Consider the following 23,804-nt stretch of genomic DNA (forward strand, 5'->3'; position numbering starts at 1 on the left):
GATGAAGGGATGGTTGGGGATGGGTAGCATCCGGGGGTGAAGGGAGGGGTGGGGGATGGATGAATGGGAAGGTGGGTGGGTGGAAAGTAAGGTGGAGGGTGGAGGGTAGGGTGGGTGGAATGACAAATGGGACCCTGTTTGTTCTGATGTCTGTCTTTCCCATGAAGGGCCTCTTTCAGAGGTACAGGAATCCTGGACCATCTGTATTTAGGAGGGAGGCACTAAAAGCCCCCTGGGGCTCTTTCCGTGTGTTTTGGCCTTGTTGACCGGAGGCAATTGTACAGGGGGTGCGGGGGGAAGGGGGCCTCCCTAGGTATCAGCGCCTGTCGGCCTTTCCCCTTGGGTGGGTCGCTGAGCCCAGAGAGGACCCTCTCCTTTCCCTGATCTCCAAGCCCTCCTGTGTCGGCGAGCCTGGGACTTGGCCCCCGGCTGCCTTTCACTGCGAAGTCTCCTCTGCCCATCTCTCTGCTTTGTGGTTTGTACCTTTTTCTCCCTTCACCATCCCTTTCCTGGGAGGAACTAGAGGGAAACATGTGTGTTCAATTCCCCATGTTTAACCAGAAAACCGCCTCCTTTCTCGCTGATCCTTTGTGAAGTCCTGCCCCGTCCCTGAGTCAGACAACTGTATACATTCTTCTGGTTGTTTTAAAGTTTCAGTGTTTACGCCTCAGTTTTTAATCTCTTTTATGTATCGGGGTTCCTGACAAGGTTTTACTGGGGGAGAAAGAGTTCTGTTCCTAAAAAAGGCTTATAAACCACTGACTGGGCCGAGCCCAGGGTAGATGGGGAGGGAGATGAGGGTGAGGGGACCCCTGCCAGCCCACATAAAGCCAGGTAGGGCTGGTGAGCAGAAAGTGGGGGCTGTCAGCACCCCTGGCCCCAAGGCTGGGCGCCCCTGGGGAGGACACAGCCTGAATCACCTGTTCCCATGGTCCTAACGTCCTGGTGTCTCCTCACATCTCTCACAGAGCACTCATTATTTTAAAATAGGGACATTTACAAGGTGGTTTGCATTCAGCGACAAAGATGGGGGACAGACAAGGCTGACGATGGGGGGCCGGGGGCCTCGCTGTGGCCAAAGGGCCTCTGAACACCAAGTGGGACCTGCCGAGTTACCCTAATAGCTCTCGTGTGTCTGTTTAACCAGAATGGGGTTCCTGTAGGGTCAGGCTTTGAACTGAGGGAGGAATCTAAGCATCTCTTGACTTCTAGAGCAATAAAAGCTCCTTGAACAGCTTTGAACCATCTATTTCCTCATTAAAGAGCTCTGGGTCTCTGGGGGAGACAGACGTAAATAGATGATTACAGCCCAGGGAGATGTATGCCTGGGGGGTTGACAGTCACTGGTCTCCTAATTGGCCTTTGGCTCCCAGGCCCTCCCACTCCCACCCATGGGACACTTCTGCCGCCAGAGTGAGCTTTTAAAAATGCAAATCTGACCTTGGCTCTCACCCCCTCCAACAGCAGCCCATTGGCCTCAGGGTACTGCCAAGCTCTTCCCCCCAGGCCTCCTGTGTCAGGGCCCAGCCCACTGCTCCAGCCTTGGTGGCCCACAGGTGTGCTCGGATAGGCCAGGCTGCTGGCAGACGCTCCCCTGTTCTGTTCTCCTTGGGGCCTCAGCCCTTATTCTTCCTTCTGCTGAACCTGACCAGTCATTGTGCATCCCTCAGGCCTCACCTTAGATGCCACTGCCTCCAGGAAGCCCTCCTGGACCACTGCCCACCCCAGATGGGCTTTGACATCCCCCATGATGCTCTTTTGCATGTTCTGTTCTTATAGCCCTTACCAGCCTGTGTCTATTTGCCTGTATCCTTCCCCAGACTGTAGTTCTCAAAGTCAGGGAGCATGTCTCATTTACTATCCATTCATCAACTATCAGATATTTTTTGAGCCTCTATTTTGTGCCAGGCACTGAAATTCATGAACAAACAAAATAGACAAAGACCCCGCCCATACGGCACCCACAGACTGACAAGACAACCCAGGTGCTGGCTCAGACAATTCACTGAGTAAACAGACAGTACTCTGTGCTGTGGATGCCCAGAAAGGAGGGTCAGAGGTCAGGCAGAGTGCATGGAGGAGGGGGCACTAAGGATAAGGCTCTGAAGGGTGGGTAGGAGTTTTGCTGGCGACAGCTCAGATATTTCCCTGCCTGCCTGACCAGAGGCTATCCTTGTGGCTGGGCTGCTCTCTCCCCAGGATCTACTCCACTCTCACCTCTTCTCTTTCAGAATGCATGAACTGTACCCGGCTCAGTGACATGAGTGACCGCCTGACCACGCTGGAAGCCAAGGTCAGATGGTCTGGGGATAATGGGCCTAGGGAGCTGGTTGGGGAGGGGCTTGCATCAGCCCCAGGGAGCCCAGCAGGACTGAGCAGCCTGGTCCTGAGGGATGGGTGCTGTTTGGGGCTTCAGTGGCCCGGGGTAACCTTCTCTGGGCCAGGCCAGTCTCCTGGGGTTCGGGAAGGGAGTGGGGTGAGCAAGAAACCTGAGGGTCCCAGGTGTGAGGGACGCTGGGGAAGATGCTGGGATGTACTTCTGGTACCCGAGACTTTAGAAAAGGTCGGGTCCCCAGGCTGGCTGGCCTGATGGACATTTTCCAGGCACCTGAAACCTCCACATGGTTTGGCAGAGCATTGGCTGACAGCCTGCTCTGGCCAAGGCCCAGTACACTCACTGGGGTGTTAAAAGTCACAGCTCTGGGGGAGGACTGGCACCGTGCCAGCTGTCCCCTGCCCACTTAGCCCTCGCCCATGCCCTCCCACCATGAGCAATTCCTCCCCTGGTCCTCCCACAGTGACACCTCCCTCTGCCTAGAGAGGCTGTACCACGACCATGGCCAAGGCCATGGCAGCGGGCTGGGGGTGGGGCTTACTCTCTGGCCCTGAGGGTGAGGGTCATGACCCCTCTGTAGACCTCAGGGGACTACAGAGGTGGGGGGTCAGGCTGTCCCAGTAATTGCTCTGCCTTGGCAGGTCCCTTCCTAGCTCTGGGCCTCAGTCTGCTGCCCTGTAAAATGGAAATTGAAGGAGACATTTCCCGGCCCCTCACTGGGTCATTCTGAGGCTGGTGGACAGGGGTGAGCTCAGGTGGCTCCTGGGTGGGGGAGCAGGAGGGGTAGCTCGAGACGGGTGTGCAGAGAGGTGGCTGCCACTGCGTTTCTTCTGGATCCCCAGGTAGGGGGTGGGAGACTACTGTCTCAACTCCTGTGTCTTATCTGGATCACCTTCCAGCTGCCCACCTGCCTGCTCTATGCCCAAGTGTCCCCTGGAGGAACTGGGCCCCTGGGAGCTTCGTCAGCCCGGTCAGAGGGCCCTGAGAGGCGGCAGCCTGCAGAGGGAGGGGGACACAAGCCAGGCTAGCAGCCAGGACAGCCCCGCAGCCTCAGGGGCTGTGCTGAGGTCAGGTGAGCCCGCAGGGGTCAGAGAGAGCACGGAGCTGGGCTCAGGGGCTGGGGTCAGGTGGGTGAAGGCAGGACCAGGCAGGCAGACCCCAGATGGGGAATCAGAACCCAGGCAGCTGGCATAAGAGAGCAGAAACTCTGAGGCCTGGACACTGCAACTTCTGCTTCTGCAGACAAGAAACCTGTTTTGGCATCAGAAGGGATGTGTTCAGAAACCCAGCCACCGGCAGCTTATTCCTTACCATTTATCGTTAGTTCACTAGGAAGTCCAGAAGTTAGTGGTCTCAGGATTGGTTTGGCGGCTCAAGAACCCAGACTCTTCACAGCCTTCCTCTCCACCTCCTTAGTGAATTGGCTTTTGGTCTCATGGTCAGTGCCTCATGGTTACAAAGAGGCTGCTGCAGCTCAAGGCCTCACATCCTTATACCTTGTTCAAAGGCAGGAAGTAGTGGGGGGAAGTAAAGCACCCCAACAGATTCATTATGTGTCATTGGCCAGCACTGGGCTATACGCCCACCTCCTAGTTGCAAGGGAGCTGGGAAAATGAGTAATTGGCCACTCATGATTCCTCCTTTGGGGCACACCCGCAGGCACACAGTAGGGGGCTCTGGAGCCAGGGAAGAGGAGGAGGTTGGAGGCCAGGCGACCACAAGGGACTGTTCCATTTACACTCCACACGGTGCCCGAGTTGCCAAAGGACCCAGACCTAGGAGCTTGTCTAGATTCCTGCCACCCTCTTTTCCTGGGACAGGCTGGAATGGCTGTTGGTCGATGGTGGGGTGGAAGGCCAGCAGACAAAGTTTCCTGCCTTCCTTCCTCTCCTGCCCCTCAGTTTACACTCTGACTCCAAGGACCAGACTGAGTGGGAGGCAGCCCGAGGGCATTTCCCTGAGTGAGGGTCACAGGAGCCTCGGAACTCGGCTGCTCTCCAGTGCAGGAGGGCGGCGTCCTGGCCAATCAGCCAGGCCACCATGACGTCATCAGAGCCACTGCCCTCTGAGGCTGGCCGAGGTCTGGTTTTCTTGGGCTAAGTCCCCACGCCCTCTGCTGCCCGCCCTGGTATGCTCATGCCCAGCAGGAATGGGGTCAGTTTCTCTGGGAGGTTGGCCATGGCCAGGCCAGGAGGACTTGGACTCTGGTGGGGGCTGATTCTAACTTGACCGTGGCCAGGGCTTCTCTGCCTGGGTCCGTGGGCTCTGTGGGCCTTGGTGTCTGCGTGGGAAGTGCCCCAGGAAAAAGTGAGCCGGGTGTCTGGTGCAGGGATAAGGCTGCAGGTGGCAGGTCCCCTTGGGAGCTGGGCCTGACCCCCCTCCTTGATCTTTCCAAGCTGCTCCAAACTCCCTTCTGCTCCTGGCTACTCCCTGTTAAATATTTCCATCTGGAGGTTCCCCCGAGACACTGCATCTCAACTTACTCCCCGGACTGATCACCTTCACCCCCAAACCTGCCCTCTCCTGCGCCCTTGTTTGACTGGTGGCAATCCCACCATCCCCGGAGCCAGGCCAGAAACAAGGAAGCTACCCCTGCCTTCGCCCACCCTCCTGCCCCCAAGCCCTGGGGCGCCAGGTACTGACAGTTCTCCCCGCCTCCATCCTCACACCCACGGCTCTGGGTCCCACATCACGGGCACCGACAGACAAGTCTCCTTCCCCTGCCGCCCAGCTCCTCCACTTGGCCGTGGCCGGTCAGCTTCCCAGTGGACAGTCAGTAGTTGGGACAGGAATTGTAACCCTCCCTTCCTAGAGGGGGTTCCAGGGCTCAGGAGATGGGGTTCCACCCCCAAGCTGCTGTGTGATCTGAGCCAGCTGCTCCCCTTCTCTGTGCCTCCGTGAAGCTCCACTGAGGCCAAGTTGTGGCCCGGCTGTGGGGAGGTGGGTGAGGCACCACATGGGGCCCTGGCCCCACCACCTACTTGCTGGGTGACCTTGGGCAAGTCACTTGCAGTCTCTGAGCCTCTATTTCCACCTCACCTGTGATGGGGCTGCAGTGGCCCTTCCTGCCTCATAAGCCCTTGTGAGGACCAGAAAGGAGAGGGGCTGAGAGACAGGGGCCCTGGGGGTCACCAGAGCCTCAAGGGTCAGGAACCCACGCACCCAACACAGATGGGGACCTGAGATCTGATGCAGGGGTGCCACTTTGTTCCCAAGAGTCCTCAGAGACTCTGTCATCCAGGCCCCAGGACACTGCAGAACTGGTGGGAGGGGCACTCAGAGGGACCCTTTCTGCACAGCCACAAAGCCTCAGCCCAGCCAGCCAGGCCTGGGCGCTGGGAAGGCCACCGTTTGTTCCCGTGACCCCGCCCCCCACCGTCCCAGCATCAGCAGGACTAACCGGGTTGCCCATGTATTGAGCGCTCCCGATCTCCCGTGGCCCTGCAGGGTCAGTGTTATCACCCCCATTTTGCTGATGGGAAAACTGAGGCCCACAGAGGTCACAATGCTTGCACAAGGTCACACAGTGGTCACCTAGTAGGAGAGCAGGGATTCAAACCAGCCTGGCTGGTAGCAGGGTCTCAGCTTCCCCCATCACATGGCACTTAACCTGTGCTGTGTTCTGGGGACCCAGAGCAAGGAGGGCGCCCCCTCCGCAGGTGGTCCCTACTCCTGAGGGCGGGGCTGGTGGCATTGCTCCCACCGCCGCCCTGGCTGTGGGCACAAAGTGATTGTACAGGAGCTGAGGTGACACACAGGAGGGGAGGCCCCCCTTCTGCCCAGAGGGTCAGACAGACACAGGGAGGAGGGGACAGCTCACTGGATCTCAGAATCTTCCGGGGGTCGGGGTTGTGGGCAGGGCTGGTGGAGGGCCCTGCAGGAGCTTGGGCTTGGAGGTGGGGCGGTCTTGGGCTTGAGGAGCACTGGGAGAGTTCAGGGCAGCTGGAGCAGAGCGGAGTGGAAGAGACGCAGGTGAGGCCAAGGCGGGCGCCTGTGTACGAAGTGTGTGGAGATACCGGCGGTTTTTAGGGGGGTTGCTTTGCAGGAGGTCCTCATGCACTGCTGTTGATTGTGGGGACCGGGGGCTGCAGGAGAGGGAGGGGGCAGGCGGAGGTGGGGGAGGCAGAGGGCTGTCGCAGAGCCTGAGGCCACAGGCCTGGGGAGGGGGGACATCACGGGCGGAGCGAGGGCCACAGGCAGGCGGAGGGGCACTGGAAGAGGCCTGGGGGCCCGTTAGGCCCTCTGGGAAGTATGGACTCCCGCGTTGGGGTGGGCGTGGGGTGGGGTATAGGCCGGGGGGCTGGAGTTTGGATGCCTTCAGGCAGCAAAACCTGTGGAATTAGACGCCAGTGATTCTAATGGGAGGGGCGGGGGGGGCCTGGGGGGCGGCGGGGGTGTGCCCAGCCAGGCCCACCCTCAGCTCCATACTCAGAACACTTTCATCTCACACACTGAGTTGGAGACTCTAGCAGGACGCGGGATTCGGGTTTCTAAGAGCTGGAGGGGACGTGAGACACTGGGCTTCTTCCTTCCTGTCTGGCAGATCGGGACAGGAAGCTGGGCTCCATCTGATATGGCCCGGGAACCCCAAGGCCCCCTCTGCTGGGGTGGGGGGTCTACCGTGTGCTAGCTGCCTGCCTGCCCTGTGCAGATCCTGGGCACGCAGCGCCCCCTGCTAGCCTCTTTGGGGACAGCAGGGCCTCTCTGAGGCCTCCTGGCTCCCAGTTCACGTGAATTAGGGAGAGTCTCCCACTGAGGCCCTGGGTCCTTTCGGTTTTTGACCCCTGCTTTCCTCCAGGGGAGAGGACAGGTTGCTTTCCAGGCTGGCCCTGAGTGACCACGGCCACTTCTGTTTCTCTGGAGCTCCTGCTAAATATCATGCGTCAAGCTGGGCCCATTTATTTATTCTTTTCTCCTTCTTTTCTTTTCTTTCTTCTTCTTTTTTTCTTTCCTTTCCTTTCCCCTTCCCTTTCTTTCCCTCTGCCCCTCCCTCCCTCCCTCCCTCCATCCATCCATCCGTTCATCCACAAACATTCCCTGACTGCGTTGTTTGTGCCCTGAGCCAGGCAGTGTGGGGGACAGGCGGGCCCAGTCCCTCCCTTGAGAGGAGCCGGTGAAGTGGAGGTGACCGTGGTCGTTATTCCAACAGCCAGTGTCTAATTCCAGTGACAGCCACTCTAGGAGAAAAGTACGGTGACTCTGAACGTGTCCAAAGGGGACCTGCCTGAGCCCAAGGGTCAGGAGGGCTTCCTGAAATGGGAAAGGGAGGGGGGCAGGGGTGGGAGAACATTCCAGCGAGGGGACTGGTGGTCCCAAGAGCAGCGGGCAGCTGCTGGTCTCCTGGGGCACACGTTCCCATTCACATGTGTCCCCGGCCTGGCCGGGGCCTGACCCTCTGCCCTTTTCCGGCCCAGGTTCTCCTTCTGGAAGCAGCAGAGCGGCCCTCAGGCCCAGACAATGACCTGCCAACCCCCCAGAGCACCCCACCGCCCTGGAATGAGGATTTCCTCCCTGACGCCCTCCCTCTCGCCCACCCCGGGCCCCAAAGGAGAAGGCCCACGGGCCCGGCCGGTGAGTGAGGCCTACAGGGGAGGCATGGCCTCCCAGGGCCTGCACAAGGAGGTCATACATGCCCACGTGGTATTTTGCAAAACTGAGCTAATGTTTAAAACCTGGGGGGATTTCACATAAAAACCAGGATTTCTCGCTTCTCTTAGAAAAATGGAAGATCTGGCCATTGGGGTTGGCCGTCTCTTAATAGAAACAATTGGCTGGGACTTCCCTGGTGGTCCAGTGGTTAAGACTCCACACTTCCAATGCAAGGGGCACGGGTTTGATCCCTGGTCAGGGAACCAAGATCCCACATGCCGTGTGGTTTGGCCAAAAATATATATTAAAAAAAAATTTAAAGAAAGAGAAACAATTGGCTGCAGCTAAGTCACAGCTGCCCCTGCAGACCCCGTTCAAGGTCTGCAGTTTGCCGCAGTCCTCACCATTCCTTATTGCCTCACAGTCCAGCTACTGTGCTCGCTGACTTCCCTGCTGCCCCTTAGCATCCGCACTTAGGCCCCCAGCCCAGCTCCATCCAATTTTACAGCAGCCCCTGCCTGCATACCACCAGGGACGGGCAGCTTACTGACTGCCCCCCTTCTGGGGGATCCTCTCTGAACTCTCTGACCCAAGTTGGAAGACATCCAGTCACCTGTTGTTTTCACCCTTCCCACCACACTTTGAAGTCAGAGGTAAATGTTTTCTCTCTGCAGTTTCTATCCATTGGTTTGGGCTCTGCCCCTGGGACTGCAGAAAGTAATAATAACTGTAATACTGGTAGTCAGCATTGTTGAATGCCTGCCACGTGCCAGGAGAAGCATTGGGGCTTTACCCTGGGCAGTAAGCTGGCACTGTCTGTGTGGCTGAACTCAAGGGTTTAAGGCTGAGGTCTTGTCTGACTGGTCAGTAACCGTGCTGTGCCAGTTATTAAATATTTTTATATCACCCTAGTCTGTACAGATATCATTGCTAATCATTCCAGTAAACTCGTAAAGCTCAGGTTACAGAGGAGAGAACTGAGGCTCCGAAAAGTGACCCCTGGGGTCACCCAGCGATCCAGGGCCATTTTGACTCAGTGATTCTCGGACCCACTGGAGCCCTTTGCAGGTGACACCTTCCCTCCTCCTGTCCCCAGGTTGAGCCCCCAGCTTCTTAGCACTCCTGCCCAGACTCAGCTCCATCCCCTTCCCTGCCTGTAGACCCCCAGCAGTGGGAGAGTTGCCTCCAGTAGCCAGTCCGGGGGCCAGGGAAGCATCAGATATTCTGTAGTCTCTGGAGGCTGGCAGGGTGTAGGGGTGAGCTTAGGCCTGCTATGAGAGGAGGGGGCATCTCACTTTGGGCCCCCCCCTGCCCCGCACCTCTCTAGCCACTCTCCCCAAAGTCTCATTTCCAGAGGGCTGCCCCATGCTCATCTTCAGATCCTTCTTCTGGGACTGAGGAGGGAGCGGGGGCTGGGGGGAAGGGGGGCTTCTCATCCCCTGGAGGACCCAGGCCCCAACACCCCCTGGAGGGGAGGGAGGAAGCTGGAACGGGCTCCAGGTCTCCTGGGGCACCTTTCTTCTTACCGGGACGTGCAGTTCCAAAGAATGGCCACCAAGTGGAGCACAAACCCTACAAATGCTGACACCTGGGTGAACCCTGGAATCCTCGCGAGCAGGTGGGAATCTCTCTGGAAACCGGCAGCTCCAGGGCCTCCATCAGTTCAGCAGGCATTTTTGAGCATCCTCCCCAGGCCCAGGGCTTCCAGAGGGAGAGAAGGGGCTGTCCCCAGGCCACACAGGGGGACTCTGGCCTCTCCATCTACTCTTGCCCACCCGTGGGGCCTGGAGACCGTGAAGCTGGGCAGGCATGTCCTTCAGGGCTTCCTGGGGTCTCTAAGGAGGCCTCATTGGGAAGCTCTTTGCCAGAAGCCCAGTTCCTGAGCCTGAGCAAGGAGACAGCAGGACGCGGAGAGAGGATTCTGACTCATTTACAGCCTGGCTCTGCTACCTTGAGCAAAGGGCCACACCTTTCTGAGCCTCAGTTTTCCCATCTGTCAAGTGGGGACACAAGTAGCTCTTGAGATCATAGAATTTAATAGGAACAAAAATGGTTTGCAAGCTGTAATGACTGATGTGAGCTAGTGATGGTCCCTTTGCCCATTGTGAGGGGCCCCAGGTGGGCCGGATTCCTGGAGGCAGGTCTGACCGGACAGCCCAGGTGGTCAAGCCTGGAGCCACGGGGGGGCAGGTCAGCCCACAGTGTTCTCAGGCCTCATTTCATTCTATCCCCAGGGCCCCCGGGACAGACGGGACCACCAGGGCCTGCAGGTCCCCCAGGCTCCAAAGGTGACCGGGGCCAGGCAGGAGAGAAGGGCCCAGCGGGTCCTCCTGGTAAGGACACCCCCCCACACATCCCGACCTGACTCTGTCCACTGGGGGAAGGGGGTTGGGGTTTCTCCCCTGTCTGAGCAGGCGAGGCATCCCAGACACCCCCTTTCTTGCTGGGGCTAATGACTGCCATCTTGGGGGGCTCCAGGCTCACTTCTTCCCACTGCCACCCTTACGGCAGCCTCACCCCAAGCACCTTAGGGCTCCGTCTCGCCCCGGGCTGTGGGAAGAGAAGGCTTCTGGAGTTGTGGGCGCAGGTTTCCGTGGCGGGGGGGGCTCCTGGGGGCTGGGGGTTGTGCTCAGCCATGTAAACAACACCTCCAGAGACCACCCAGCTCCTCCTGGTCTCTGTCAGGGCAGGTACAGGGCTGGCCCAGGCTGGCTGCCACCCTTGGTGCCCCTTCCCCAGAGCTGAGGTCCCTGGAGCGGGCAGAGGGCATCTGGCCGGAGCCCCCACTGGTTCTGTGGTTCCTGCCTCCCTCACCTCCCATCCAGCTGCCCCGGGTCCCCTGTGCACTGGGCTGGGAAGGGGAATTCATGTTATTAGCTCCCGGAAGAGCCCTCCAGGGTGTCCCTGGGCCTGGAGGTCACCCCCGGCCCTCGCCAGCCCCGTGCCCTTCAGGGTCTGCTTCTCGTCTCTGTTACATCAGCCACGAGGCCCGGCCCTCCTGTGACTCCTCTCCTCCCCACTGCAGGCCTCTTGGGGCCGCCAGGGCCCCGTGGGCTTCCTGGAGAGATGGGGCGCCCCGGCCCCCCCGGCCCCCCCGGCCCAGCAGGCAGCCCAGGCCTCCCTCCAAACGGCCCCCAAGGCGTCCTCTACTCCCTGCAGCCGCCGACAGACAAGGACAGTGAGTGGCATGCCTGAGGGGTGGGGCGGGAGGGCGGGCCTGAGCCTGTCTTCGGGGGGACCAGCCCTCCCCAGAGGACCCCATGAAGCAAGCGGACTGTCAGTGAGGGGAGCCTTGGCTCTGCCAAGTGGGGGGCGGGGTCGCCAGGGGGGGACTGACGCGGGGTGGGGCGGCAACCCACGCTCAGCTCCTGCCCCGGGGTCTGACCCCCACGGGTCACTCCGCTCTCTGGCCTGGCCTCGGGTCATCCGTTACCCCATGTCCTCTCCACAAATCCCCTCACTGTAGGCCACTGGACATGTGTTGATGGATCACCTACGACGTGTGGGACTCTGTTTTTACCCGCCCGCCTCGTACAGCCTTGAGCAAAACAGCCTCCTGCCTGCAGAGGCTACAGTCTAGCGCGAGAGGACGCCTCTGAGCACACACACAGCCGCCCCAGCGCGCGGGGAGGGCGGTTCCAGGAAGGCCCCGAGGACGGGGGTGGGGGTGGGGCCGGCAGCCCACGGCGGGCATCGTTTTGGTTAAGGGCCCTGGGGAGTGTGAAGGGTTTTAAGAAGCAGGATTGACTTGAAATTCTGAATGGGTGACATCCCAGGGACCGCTTTGTCGGCTGTCGGAGAAACCCAAGCCCCTCCTCCTGGTGCTTCTGCCCCCTCCGCCCCGCGGCAGCATAGCCCTCCCCTGAGCGTTAAGACCTGTGTCTCGCTCTGAGCCTCAGTTTCCCCATCCGTAGAGGAGGGGTGGTAATACATCCTGATGGAGTTGCTCTGGGGGTGAAAAAACACAGGCCCCAGCCATGAGGGAGGGGCTTATTCCCAAGGGGACTGAGGGGCTTGGGCTGCCCTCAGTGGGTACAGGGGCAGGAGAAAGTGTTAACTCCCTGACGGCCCAACCGCCTCACCCTCACGGTGGGCTCAGTGGTGCCCCCTAGTGGGGAGAATGGATGATGCGTGTAAAGTGCCTTGGGAGTCTAAGGGCTCAGCAACCGGCACCCCTGGGCCAGGAGAGCTGCAGCCTCTGCCCTGGCCTGGGCGCGATGCCCTGCATCTGGCACTGCCCGCCTGCCACGTCTAGTGCTGGGAGCCCTCCTCAGACAGGACCCTCCTTCCCCAGCCCTGGGGCCCTCGAGGGAGGGCAGCTTTCCTGGAAGACCCAGGTGTGAATGTTTGGGGACAGTGGGGGGGTGCCCCAGTGGGGGCACCTGGCTGGCCAGGACTGAGAACCTGTAGAAGGCCACCGCTGTGAGGCCTATGGAAGGGCTCTCCAGGCTTCCATGAGTGGAGGGAGAGGCAGAGGCAGCCACCCCCATCCAGACGTTTCCAAGCCTGGCTGTCTGGTCCTGGCTCTGAGAATAGGGCAGGGTGAAGTCACACGGGGCTCACCCTGGAGAGACCCAGGCCACTACACAGACTCCACCCGGCTCTGGGGCCCTGATGGAGGCAGCCCAGGGCCCTGCAGCTCAGAGGGGTGGGCAAGGAGGGCTTCCTGGAGGAGGCCCCACAGGCGTGAGCTAGCCAGGTACATCAGGATGGGTATGTGGGGTGGACCCTGGAAGAGCGTCCAGCCTGGGTGGTAAGCAAGGTGGGGCCAGAGTCAAGGGCCTGGAGTGTTCAGGAAGGAGTTTGTGCTTTAAATGGAGCCCACGGGGCTTCCCCTGCCCTCTGATTTGGCCTCTGTGTGCTCCTCTCGAGTTGTGGGAGCAATGACGTCTGCTCACCAGGGCTGCAGTGAGGCCCAGCGGGGCCGGGCATGCCCATCCTAGCTCCGGGGAATCTCAGCTGTAGCCCCCCAGCCCCGCCGGCCCTGCCCCCCAGGTCACGGGCCGCTCTGCCCTTCCCGCAGATGCAGACGCGCAGCTGGCCTCTGCCGCCGTGGACACGGTGCTGGCGGGCGTCCCAGGGCCCCGGGGCCCCCCCGGCCCTCCAGGTGAGCACAGAGGGCAACAGCACAGGCTGGTCTCCACTGGTAACCCCTCCTGGGCTTGGCCTGGACCAAGGGGCCTTGAGGGGGCCAGTTGGGGGTCATGGCCTTGGCAGGGCACTGGGTCTGCCCCAGCCAGCAGTGGCTTGAGGTGGGGCCTCTTGCTCCCGGCGGCAGCTCCCCTGGGACTGGACACAGTGTTTCTGCCAGAACAAGGCCTGACACCCACATGATGCAGCCCCGGGCTGCCCTCGTGTGAGCCGGAGCAGGGATGCTCTGGATATGGGGAGGCATGGGTCTGCACGGGCGGTGTGGGGGCCATGCGGGAGACGCAGGGAGCTGGTGGGGCAGGTGCCCATAAGAGACAGGAGGCCCTGGGCCTGCAGGCAGAGAGCAGGGCCCTGGGGGAGGGCATGGGATGGGACCCTCACTGGGGGAGGAGGGGACTGTGGGGCAGGGATGGGATGGGACCCTTGCTGGGGGAGGAGGGGAGTGTGGGGAGGGGACGGGATGGGACCCTCGCTGGGGGAGGAGGGGAGTGTGGGGCGGGGCTGGCACCCGGGTGTGTGGACGTCTCCTCTGACAGGTTCTACCTGTGAATGAACGAGCAACAGAGGCCCTGGGGGCCGGCGGGTGGGGCGCCTCTTGATTAGGGCTCCAGACCCGGGCACTCATTCTCTGTCATTCATTCACTCTCTCATAATTCAGGAAATATTCACCGAGCACTGTTCAGCTGGGCAGTGTTCTAAGTTCCTGGGATACTTAAATAAACCAAACGAAGATTCCCGTCCTCGTGGTACTTACATTCTAGTGGAGAAGGCGAACAGTACCCACATACTATCAGTGAATCCCACAGGGTCTGAGAAAGCAGGGCTGGGCGAGCAGCTGGGCCGGGGTGGCCCCATTTAAAAGGTGGTATTTGGGAGTGAGCTGGGAGGGTGTTTGTCCTTTAGCTAGACTGAGTCCAGATCGTCACCCCACCAGGGGTACACTTTCCTGCAGGTCCTCCCTAAGCGTGCCGGGGGCACATTGGTACAGCCTAGCAGCCCAAGAGGCGCAGACCTGTGCCAACCACTGGGGACGGAGGCCTCGCTCTTCCAAGCATTCGGGAAGTTCAGTCAGGAACACCACTTCCTGTGCTGCACCCGTCAGGCCTGGCCTGACCCTCTGGGCACTCCCTGGCCCGTGGTGGGGGGCAGGCATGTAAACCGACAGTGGCCAGAGGTGGCGGCTGGTCTGTCAGGGCTTTGCCTAGAGAAGAGGCGGTGTAGGTTCCTGGAGGACTTCCTGGAGGAGGTGACGCTTAGCCTGAGACTAGTAGCAAAGAGTTTGCTGGGGTGTGGAGGGGTTGGAGAAGCTCCAGGAGGAAGCAACAGCATCGGCAAAGGCACGGATGCAGAGGAACTTTCCAGAAGGGGGTATCTGACTGATGAAGGTGGAGGAGGCTGGGCTGAGAGGGACCTATTTGAAAGGTCACTCTGGGGGGCTGCGTGGAGGGCAGATGGTCAGGCAGCAGTAACCCAGGCAAGAAGGATGGCTTCACAGGGGTCAGGTCTGAGGTCCCGAGGAGGGAGAGACTCGAGATTTGCCGGAGGACTAGCCGGCTGGGGAGGGGCTGTGGGGTGGCCCCGTGGATGAGGCTCTGGTTGTGGTGTCAGGGCTGCAGGGAGAGTGGGTGGAGGTGGGCTTTCTGCTCTGGCGGTCGGCAGGGGAGGCCAAGGGAGCGGGTGCCCCCCTCCTCCACCATTCATTCACCGCACCTTCCTTTGCTGCCCATGGAGACAGACCCAGGGCAGGGACTGGGGTGGGAGGGTGGGAAGGTCCTCTCCAGAGCTGATGGGGGCAGTGGGCTTCTCTGGCCCCAGGTGACCATCTGTGACTCTGCCGGCAGGTCCCCCTGGACCACACGGTCCCCCTGGACCCCCAGGTGCACCAGGATCCCAGGTAAGGTCTTTCCCATTTCTGGCAAGGGAGGGGACATTGTCTCGCCAGGAAAGGAGGAGCCAGGTTTCTTACCAGCACAGTTGCTCAGGAAGGAGCCAGCCCACTTGGCCGGTCCCCACCTGGGTCCAGGCGGGCCCCAGGGGAAGGCAGGCGTGGGGCCCTGGTTTTGTTAGCAGCAGCGACCCTCTGCTGCTCACTCCGCCTACGCCAGGGAGGTGCTAACATGGCTCCCGGTTCATCAGTGAGCTGAGACCCAGGTGCCACTCGAGGTCGTCCAGAGGGTGTGGTGGAGCTGGGCCAGGATCACAGAACGTCCACCCCAGCCCGTGGCCCCTTCTCAAGGAGACCTGCCTGTGCGGGGGCCACTCTGACACCTGACTGTGTGGCCCGGAACCCCAGCTTGCTCTGCCTCCCAGCTGTGTGACCTCGGGCAGAAAGGTAGCCTCTCTGGGCTCCGGCTTCCTCAGGTGCTAAGACGGGGTGTACAGGGCCTCCCTGGTGGATTGTCACAGGGAGTGAAAGAGAAATAAATTGCCGGGGGGATGTGCCTTGTGCCGCAGGGGCCCAGGGGCCTGGGGGGGGAGGTCACGTGGAGGAGAGGAGGGTCCTGGACGTGGAGGCAGCAAGGGTGGCGGCTGGGGATGTCTGCATGGAGCTTCCTGCAGCCCCTCCCCTGGGCCTTGTCCAGACCGAGGGCTCCGAGGTCCCTGGAACTCAGGCCCGGGTGGGGTGGAGTGGCTGAGAGGTGCCCCTGCTCCCACTGCAAGGGAGGTGGATCCGGGCCTTGGCCCTGTGGGTGCTGGGACCTCAGGAGTCCCACACATTCATTAATCCCTTTAGACATTTGACAAATATTCCCCAGACACAGGGAGGGCACCAGCCACGCCAGCCGAGGACACAGCCGGAGCCCGGGGCCACAGCCCAGCCCTCTAGAGCACATGTTCTAGACGTCAAAGAACCAGTGTCTCACGGCTCCTGATCTCTCTCTGTTGTCCCCCTCATGTTTTCACACCAGGAGGATGCAGCGTGGAGGAGAAGGGCCAGTGGGGTGCACGGCGTAGGGCAGAGCCAGGGTGGGTGTGGTACATACCAGGCCGGCAGGCGGGGGCCTGGGGGAGGGGGTGGCTGCAGCGGGGACAGGAGGCCCTCAGACCTGATCTGCCCCTGAGTCAGGTGGGGTGGCCAGCTTAGCCAGGGGTCTGGGTGCCCCAGAGCACCCTCCTGGCCCCTCAGGCTCCCAGCCACAGGCCCGGGCCCCAGAGAGAAGGGGTGGGGGCGGGTGAGAGAGAATGACAGTGACAGGACTGCGGTGAGGGTCGGAGAGGCCCCGGGAGCTGTAGGAGCTTGGCAGGGGGCGTCTGGCCGAGCTCCACACGCCAGGAGCCCTGTGCCAGCAGCGCGGTCTCTCCTGCTTCTCTGGTGCTGGGGGCTCCCTCCTCCCTTCAGGCTGGGCCTGCTCAGCCCTGACAAAAGGGCAGGAAGAGGGGGAGGGGGGCGTGTGAAAGGCCAACAGATACTCTCATGGGAAGGGCTGGGGGCAGTGGGGCTCCTCCAGAGGCCCAAGCGCACAGCGACAGGGCAGGTCAGTGATGCGAAGGGATCCCATCATTCTATCCCAGCAATGGGGCGGTGGAGGCTCAGAGAGACTCTGTCACCTGCCAGAGTCACACAGCAGACAGCAGAGTGCCAAGAATGCAGTGGGTGCTTTGGGGTGGTTGATCCTGCCGGCTGGTTGATTTTTAGGGTCTTCCAGGCCCTTGCGGGCAGGGCTGCCTTGGGTGGCTGTGCAGACCGTGCCCACAGCAGCCTTGTGGGGACCCAGGGCCTGCAAGATTCCAACAGGTTCAAGGGGACCAAGTCAGAGCTGCGCGTCCAGCCCCGCTCGAGGCGGCATGACCGGGCACCAGCCTGGGGCGTCTTCAGGCTGGCGGCATCTTGGCCCCTTTCCTCCTTGCGGTGGTCCTTCCTTAAACCTGAGGGTCTGTAGCCAGGGCTGGGATGCCAGGGGCACCAGACAGTTCCCGGCATGGCCCTGGCTCCCCAGGGCCCACTGAACAGGTGTCGAAGAGCCCCCTTCCAGGACCCACTGCCAGGACCCACCGAGGCCCCTACACTGCAGGGATGGAGCTGGGTTCCAAGGCTCCATCGTCCCAGTATTGACAATGTCAGAATGGCCACCAGGTGGGCTGGACTGTGGCTTCATTGTGGATGGTGGGGCCAGTCTGATGACCCAGTCTCTGTCTCCATCCTTGCCAAGGAGTCGAGGCCTCTGAGAATTGGCGGTCTGTGGGGAGGGATGTCTCCTAGTCAGGGGTCAAATAAGAGCGAGAAGGGACAATAACAGGGGAACACGTGGTCCCGACTTTCTCGAGTAGGACGGACAGCCCTGGGTTTGAAGCCTGGTTCTGCCAATTTCCAGCTGGGTGACCCTAAACAAGTCCCTGAGCCCCTGGGCCTCAGTTTCCCCATCTGAGAAATGAGGATAAAAATCTCTTCTGGGTAGGTTCGTTGTGAGAAATAATGGGGAAAACAGGTGGAGAATGCCAGGCTCTTCGGAGACCCTTAATGAATGCTATTCATTAACTATGTATGTCCTGGGGCCTCAGTTGCTTCAGACACTGTACTGGGCACAGGAACAAGGACGTGGGGATCCCTGCCCTCCGGTAGCTGATCGTCTAGTGCAGGAGGCAGACGTGATAGAGAATAACTGGGAAAGGACCTATGGTGACAGGAGGGGGTGACAGATAGGAGGAGGTGACATTCCGACTGAGACCCGAGGAACCGGAAGTCCTACAGAGATGCCAAGAGCATTCCAGGTCGAGGGAAGGGCAGGTGCAGAGGTCTTGAAGCAGGGAAACGCCTGGCGCATACTGAGCGGAGGAGAGCGTGGGGTGAGATGAGGTGGGGATGTGGGCAGGGCTTTACCTGCAGGGCTGATGTGTGGATTTGGGTCACAGTGGAAAGGGGACTCATCGAGGTTCAGGGAGGGAGAGTCCGTGACCTGATTTACAGCTTTCCAAGGCCCCTCTGGCTATTGAGGGAGGGATGGAAGGGGGGGGAGGTGGCAGTGGGGCAGGGAGACCAGGGAGGAGGCCACAGCAGCGCAGAGGAAACGGCAACGTGAACAGACATACTTAGAAAGTGAACCTGACAGGTCTGGCTGATGGAATAAATTTGGTGAGGGAGGGAAAGGAAAGGTTAACTCCAAGGTGTGTGTGGGAGCAGCTGCGGGACCGTGGAGCCGTTTCCGTTTCCGAGAGGAGAGACTGCAGGGTGGGGGTGGGTCTGGAGGGGGAACAGGGAGTTCCACTTTGGAGAAGTTGAGGGGGGGCATCTCCTGGCTGGCCGGGGAAGGGTGTTGGAGGACGGCTGGATGCACAGGCCTGGGGCCCCGGGGAGCCTTCCGGCTGGGCATCAGCGCTGGTGGGGAGTCCACGCAGGCACCCTCACGACCACCATTGCTGCCACTCGTTCTCTGAGGACCCCTCTCTCGTGTGCTGGGGGGATGTGTGCTTTGCCATCTGGTCCCCTTCTCCGAGTGATAACCATACTTGGCATTGCCCCATTTCACAGGCCAGTGGCGGGGGCGCCAGGACTGGGGAGGCCCCCGGCTGTGGCCTTCGTGTTTCCTCTGCACCACCCTCCTCCTCGCATCCATTTTTCAGATTTCCAGAGCCCAGTGCAGGGGGAGGGCCAGCGGAGGACTGAGAGGTTGTCAAGGGCAGGCAAAGCCTAATCTACTTTGTTTGATTTTCTACAGGGCCTGGCTGGAGAGCGGGGTGTGACAGGGCAGCCTGTAAGTGTGGGGCTGTGTGGATGGGCCACCCCCAGGACGATGGGCTCTGGTGCAGGCCCAGGGTACCAGGTGGGCGGGCGTCTGCCCCAGGCGGCCTGGCTGAGTTCAGCCCCCCAGCTTCCCCAGGCATGGCCGGATCCAGCCCAGCCAGGATGGGGCAGGGGGAGAGAAACGGGCAACCTGGGTGCAGTGCCAGCTGCCCAAGTTGAGAAGGGGTGACTTCGGGAGGTGGGAGCCCCTCGCTGAGCGTATGAAGTAAGGACTGAAATAGCCTCCTGTTGCAAGGCTTGGATGAGAGTCCTGAGGTCCCTTCCAGGGAGCCCAGGCCCCTGGGTTAATGTGCTGTGTGACCTGCAGAGTCCCTTGCCTTCTCTGAACCTTCTAGGAATAGAGACATAGATAGCTGACCTCTAATTCCCCTCTTGGAAATAAGAATTCATGAGTCTCAGCCCCTATCTCCAGGGCCAAGGAGGTGGGTACCTCCTTCGTGCCCAAGTCTTACGTCAGGGGCATGGGGCTGGGGGCAAAGGGGTGGATCTTTGCTGAGCATCTTCTATGTGGAAACCCTCTTCATCCATAGCGTGTTTAAGCTTCACAGTGACCCCATGAGACAGTGCTTTATTTTCCCTATTTGCCACAACTGGCAGCTAAGGCTCAGAGAGGTTAAGCAACTTGCCCAAGGTCACACAGCTAGGCAACGGTAGAGCCAAGATTTAAATGCAGGAGTGTTAGCCTCCAAAGCCATGCCTTCTCCAAGCTTATTATTGAGATTGATTTATTTAATCCTCCTAATAGCTCTATGAGGCTATTATTACCTCCATTTTGGAGATGGGAAAATCGAGGCACAGAGAGGTAAGGTAACTTGCTCAAGGTCACACAGGAGTAAGTGGCCACCTAGGTGTTATTGTGAGGCTGATGTTACTGGCCCCATTTTAGAGTCAGGGAAGCAGAGATCTGAGATGCAGGGAACGTGATCCCTAGAAGGGCCAACACCTGAGCTCCTGGGGTTCCAAACCTGACTCCTCCCTCCCTAGAAACAGAATTAAGCCCCTAAAATCAACCCTGTGCCAGGCTGTGCAGGGGTGCCCAGGGAGAGAAGCTGGGGAGGGTGGAGAAGTGCCCCACCCCACACCCATCATTGACTGCACGACTTTCTTCCCAGGGCGAGCCTGGCGGCAAGGGGGAAGAGGAAGAGAAAGCTACCGCCGAGGTAACTGTGCCCCTGGGCCCGTGCTTCCCTCCTGCCCTTTGGCTGTGTCGCAGCAGGAGAGCGGGTACCCAACAGAGCCGGACTGACACCGTCAGCCCTGAGCTGGGCATCAGTCACGGGGTGAAGGGGGTCCCGCCCAGCGGGGGAGACAGCTGAGTGAATAGCGACTACAGCACAGGGTGAAGTTGGCTGCAATGGGGTAGCACAGATGGGGTGACCGGCCTGGGGCCTGAGTCGGGGGGAGACCCTGCCGGAGAGGGCCGGAGGAACCACGGACCTGCAGAAAAGACCTTTCTTTTAAGGAGGCTTCAAGCCGTGGCGTCCCTCTCCAGGGACAGGACTCTCCCATGACAGCACCTGGCACACGGGTGTGCCCAAGGTCGCTGTGGTGGACTGAAGGATCCACGGGCATGCGGATGTGGGAGAGGACGATGAAAGAGTGAGGTTGGGAGCACACAGGGGCCAGGGCAAGATGGGATGGGGAGGGGGCACAGATGGAGCGCGAGCATGGCTGTGGGGAACCACGCCTTCGGGGACCAGGAGAGGAGGCTGGGGACCAGGGTGATGGATAAGGGGCAGAGGCAGTAGGGCCAGCAGGGAGGTCTTGCAAGCTGAGAATGAGCCCCGCGGGAGTGTCAGGGCGCAGCGGGCTGGCCAGCTCAGTGGGCACACAGCTGAGTGAGCTGAGGGAGGCTCTAAGCCGGGGGCGGGGGTACCTGCAGAGGTTGGAGGCGGACGGCTGCGGGAGGCGGGCTGGGCTGGAGAGGTGAAGCTGGGGCCAGGGGACATTCCAGAGGTCCTTGCGGGACTGGAGAAGGGGGAAGAGGCTGGAATCAGGGCAACCGTGGTGGGCACAGGAGGCAGTGGAAGATGTGGATGCGGGGGTCACTTGTGATGGGGAGACAGAGAGGATACCCACGACTTCCCCCGGCCCATCTCATCGGCGTGCATCCTGTGGCCCAGGGACTGAGGCTTAGCCGGGTCCTGACAGAGGGGGCCTGGACCGCCTGCTCCTAGCTGGGACACCCCCATCCCAGACGCCACCCACAGCCCGGCTTCTCACGGCCTGTGGTGGGAAGGCCTCTCTCTTGTAACTCAGTAGCATGCTTTTGGTTTTCTTTTGTTTTAAGCTAAATTAATCTGAATGTCATGACAGAGCTGTCATGTTCTACCAGCCAAAGATGCCTGTTTGCTGCTGACTCCAGGGCAGGGCCTTGTCTCTCCACCATCACTTTTTATTTCAAAGTGGCCTTGTCACCTGTCTTCTCGATTAATCGGCTCATTCACGTGTCTCGACACACGAGGTCCTTTGCCCGTGTGTAGGCTGGCTCCCAGAAAGCAGACGTGCCATCATCGCATCCTCCTGCTGGCATTCCAGAAGCCGTGGCTCTGCCCTCTCTTTTTCTTGCCCGGGTGACCACCCTGGAAATCTCTCGGGTGGGCAGTGCCAGGAAGGAGACAGGCAAAGCACCCCCGACCCGTGGACCCGTACTCGGTGCTCTGCCCACAGCAGAGTATTTTCTGGAAAGAAGGGCACACAGAGGAAGCAGCAGGCAGCCATGGGAGCAGGACGAGCCCAGGCTGGAGGCAGACAGGTCTGGGTGTGAAGCCCCGGTCGGCCATTTCCAGGCTGTGTGGCCACAGGACTCTGGTTACCCTCTCTGTGCGTCAAGTTCCGTGTCTCTGAATAGTAATTCGAACCCCAGCCCTGGCGCCGGGATGCCCGCCCTATGATGGCTGTTGTACTGATGTTGGGGGCAGGAGGGAAGTGGCGGGCGTGGGGAGGGCTGGGACAGTACACTGAAGCCGGATGGCCCTGACCTTGGCTGCCTCCTCCCCCCAGGGCGAGGGGGTGCAGCAGCTGCGGGAGGCGCTGAAGATCCTGGCCGAGAGGGTCCTCATCCTGGAGCACATGATTGGGGTCCACGGTGCGTGGTGACCAGGACCTGGGGACAGGCAGGCCCACAGGCGGCCGCCGAGTCCGAATCTCCCTCTGTTCCGCCTCCCTGCCGCCCTCGTGGTGCTGCCTCTGGTGCCTGCTCTCCCTGCCCCAGGGGCCCCTCACTTGGTTGTCTGGCCCTGTCCCACCCCCGCTCAAGGACCCTCCGTGGCTCCCTGCTGCCCGTGACCGACATCCAGGTCCCAAGTCCCTCCCCAGCATGGCCTGGTGTCCAGTGACACACAGCCGTCATCTGGTTACCCCAGGCCCTTTCCCACCTCGGCATCTTTGCTCAGGCTGGTCCCTTGGCCTCCTGGACACCAGCTCCCACTTCGGGACCTGCTCCGGGATCTCTTCCTCCCTGAAGCCGCCTTCCTGTCTCCCCACCAAGCTCTCTCTGCTGAACCTTCTGTTCCCTTATGGGGTGAGGTTTCCATGTCTCTCCCTGGCACTTCTGCAGGGCCTGGAGCCTGGCCCTGGTTAGCATTTGTTGAAGAATGGATGAATGAGTGGATGAATGAGTGAATTGGTGAATGGATAGATGAGCAAATGGGAGAATGAAATGAGCGCCTGGATGAGTGGATGAATGAATGAATGAGTGTACGAATGAATGGATGAATGAGTGAGTGAATGGATGCGTGAGGAGTAGAAGCCAGCTGCTGCTTTGTCGTGTCCTCACTGGGCACAGAGCTTCCGTTGCTGGCGGGGCTGGAAGTGAAGGTGCTTTGCTTGCTCCCAAGGCCCTGCGCAAGCCCACCCTCCTGCTCTCCTTCCAGATCCCCTGGCCTCCCCTGACGGGGGCTCCGGCCAGGACGCCGCTCTGAGAGCCAACCTCAAGATGAAGCGTGGTGGCCCCCCACCCGATGGCTCCCTGGCTGCCCTGCTTGTCCCCGACCCTGGGCAGAGGAGCGCTGGCCGGGCCAGCAGCGGGAAGTAAGAGGCCAGCGCTCCAGGACAAGCCCCGACTCCGCCAGAGACCCAGCCCCGGGGCCTGTGCAGCCACTGGCACCTGAGGACACCCCGAGTGGGACCGGGCTCCAGGCCTGGACGATCGTCAGGAACACTGGCTCCTGGGGGCTGGGGGCCTTGGGGACAGATGGCAGCTCCAGGGGCGGGGGCCTGAGGCCAGAGCCCTGCCCTGGTCCCTTCCCTCCTCACCGGCACTCCCTGCTGGAGACGGGGTCTGGTGGGCCGGGTGGGCTGTGAGAATAGTCGTAATACTCATCATTTACTGGGTCCCTGCATCGTTCGGGCCTGTCCGAGGAGCTTCCCTACATTGTCTCATTTAACCCTTAGGAGGTAGGCTTGTTATCCCGACTTTACACGGGGGACAGAGGCTTGGAGAGGATAACTCACCTGCCCAAGGCCCCCAGACCATGGATGGCTGGGGCAGGGTTTGAACCCATGTTCTCTCTACCGTGCCAGCTTCCCCTCTTCACGGGGAAACTCAGGGCGGGTGTCGGGCCGGGCGGCTGCTGAGGCTCCAGCGGGGAAGGAGGGCAGGGCCCTGCCCAGCACAAGACAGCGGGGGCCCTGGGCCTCCTTCCTCGACTCCCGTGCCTGGGCTCGGGGTCTGCTCCACGGGTTGGGGAGCAGCTTGGCCTGTAGCTGCTCTTGGAGGCCAGGGAGACCTTGAATAAACCCAAAACAGTCACGTGGACTTGGAGACCGTGAGAGAGGAGCGTTGGGGTGCAAGGACCCTCAAACTGAATTGGCATTGCCCACCGCCGCATCCCAATCTCCCTGACCCCGTTGAGCTGGGAGGAGGCAGGATTTAATGCAAATGTGCACCCTCCAGGGGCCATCCCTGCAGCCCCGCCCTCTCCCAGGCTCTCTGGGAAGCTGCAGGGTTGGCCACTTCTGCGTTACACAGCAAGTCCTGTGTCCCAA

General features: G+C 60.6%; 1 protein-coding gene across 4 annotated transcripts in view; it reads left to right on the top strand.

The window, feature by feature from the left end:
• The window catches only part of COL26A1 (collagen type XXVI alpha 1 chain), a 168,829-nt gene extending 145,378 nt beyond the window's left edge, over nucleotides 1–23,451 (top strand). For 2 of the 4 annotated variants that reach the window (XM_030763701.2, XM_022587987.2), the window contains exons 4-13: nucleotides 2,232–2,293; nucleotides 7,750–7,906; nucleotides 10,159–10,257; nucleotides 10,950–11,102; nucleotides 12,948–13,031; nucleotides 14,917–14,969; nucleotides 18,730–18,765; nucleotides 19,928–19,975; nucleotides 21,819–21,903; nucleotides 22,691–23,451. In XM_030763701.2, the coding sequence (XP_030619561.1) occupies nucleotides 2,232–2,293; nucleotides 7,750–7,906; nucleotides 10,159–10,257; nucleotides 10,950–11,102; nucleotides 12,948–13,031; nucleotides 14,917–14,969; nucleotides 18,730–18,765; nucleotides 19,928–19,975; nucleotides 21,819–21,903; nucleotides 22,691–22,851 (938 nt within the window). In that variant the 3' untranslated portion in view covers nucleotides 22,852–23,451. Of the gene's footprint in view, nucleotides 1–2,231; nucleotides 2,294–7,749; nucleotides 7,907–10,158; nucleotides 10,258–10,949; nucleotides 11,103–12,947; nucleotides 13,032–14,916; nucleotides 14,970–18,729; nucleotides 18,835–19,927; nucleotides 19,976–21,818; nucleotides 21,904–22,690 lie in introns of all 4 variants that reach the window. The other 2 variants (XM_089895745.1, XM_089895746.1) reach the window with 2 other exon arrangements.
• Nucleotides 23,452–23,804: the final 353 nt, after the last annotated feature.

Source organism: Delphinapterus leucas, chromosome 15 (assembly GCF_059928025.1).
Source record: "Delphinapterus leucas isolate spDelLeu-1000000601 "Yukka" chromosome 15, BTC_Dleu_Yukka2, whole genome shotgun sequence".
NCBI classification, from domain to species: Eukaryota; Metazoa; Chordata; class Mammalia; order Artiodactyla; family Monodontidae; genus Delphinapterus; species Delphinapterus leucas.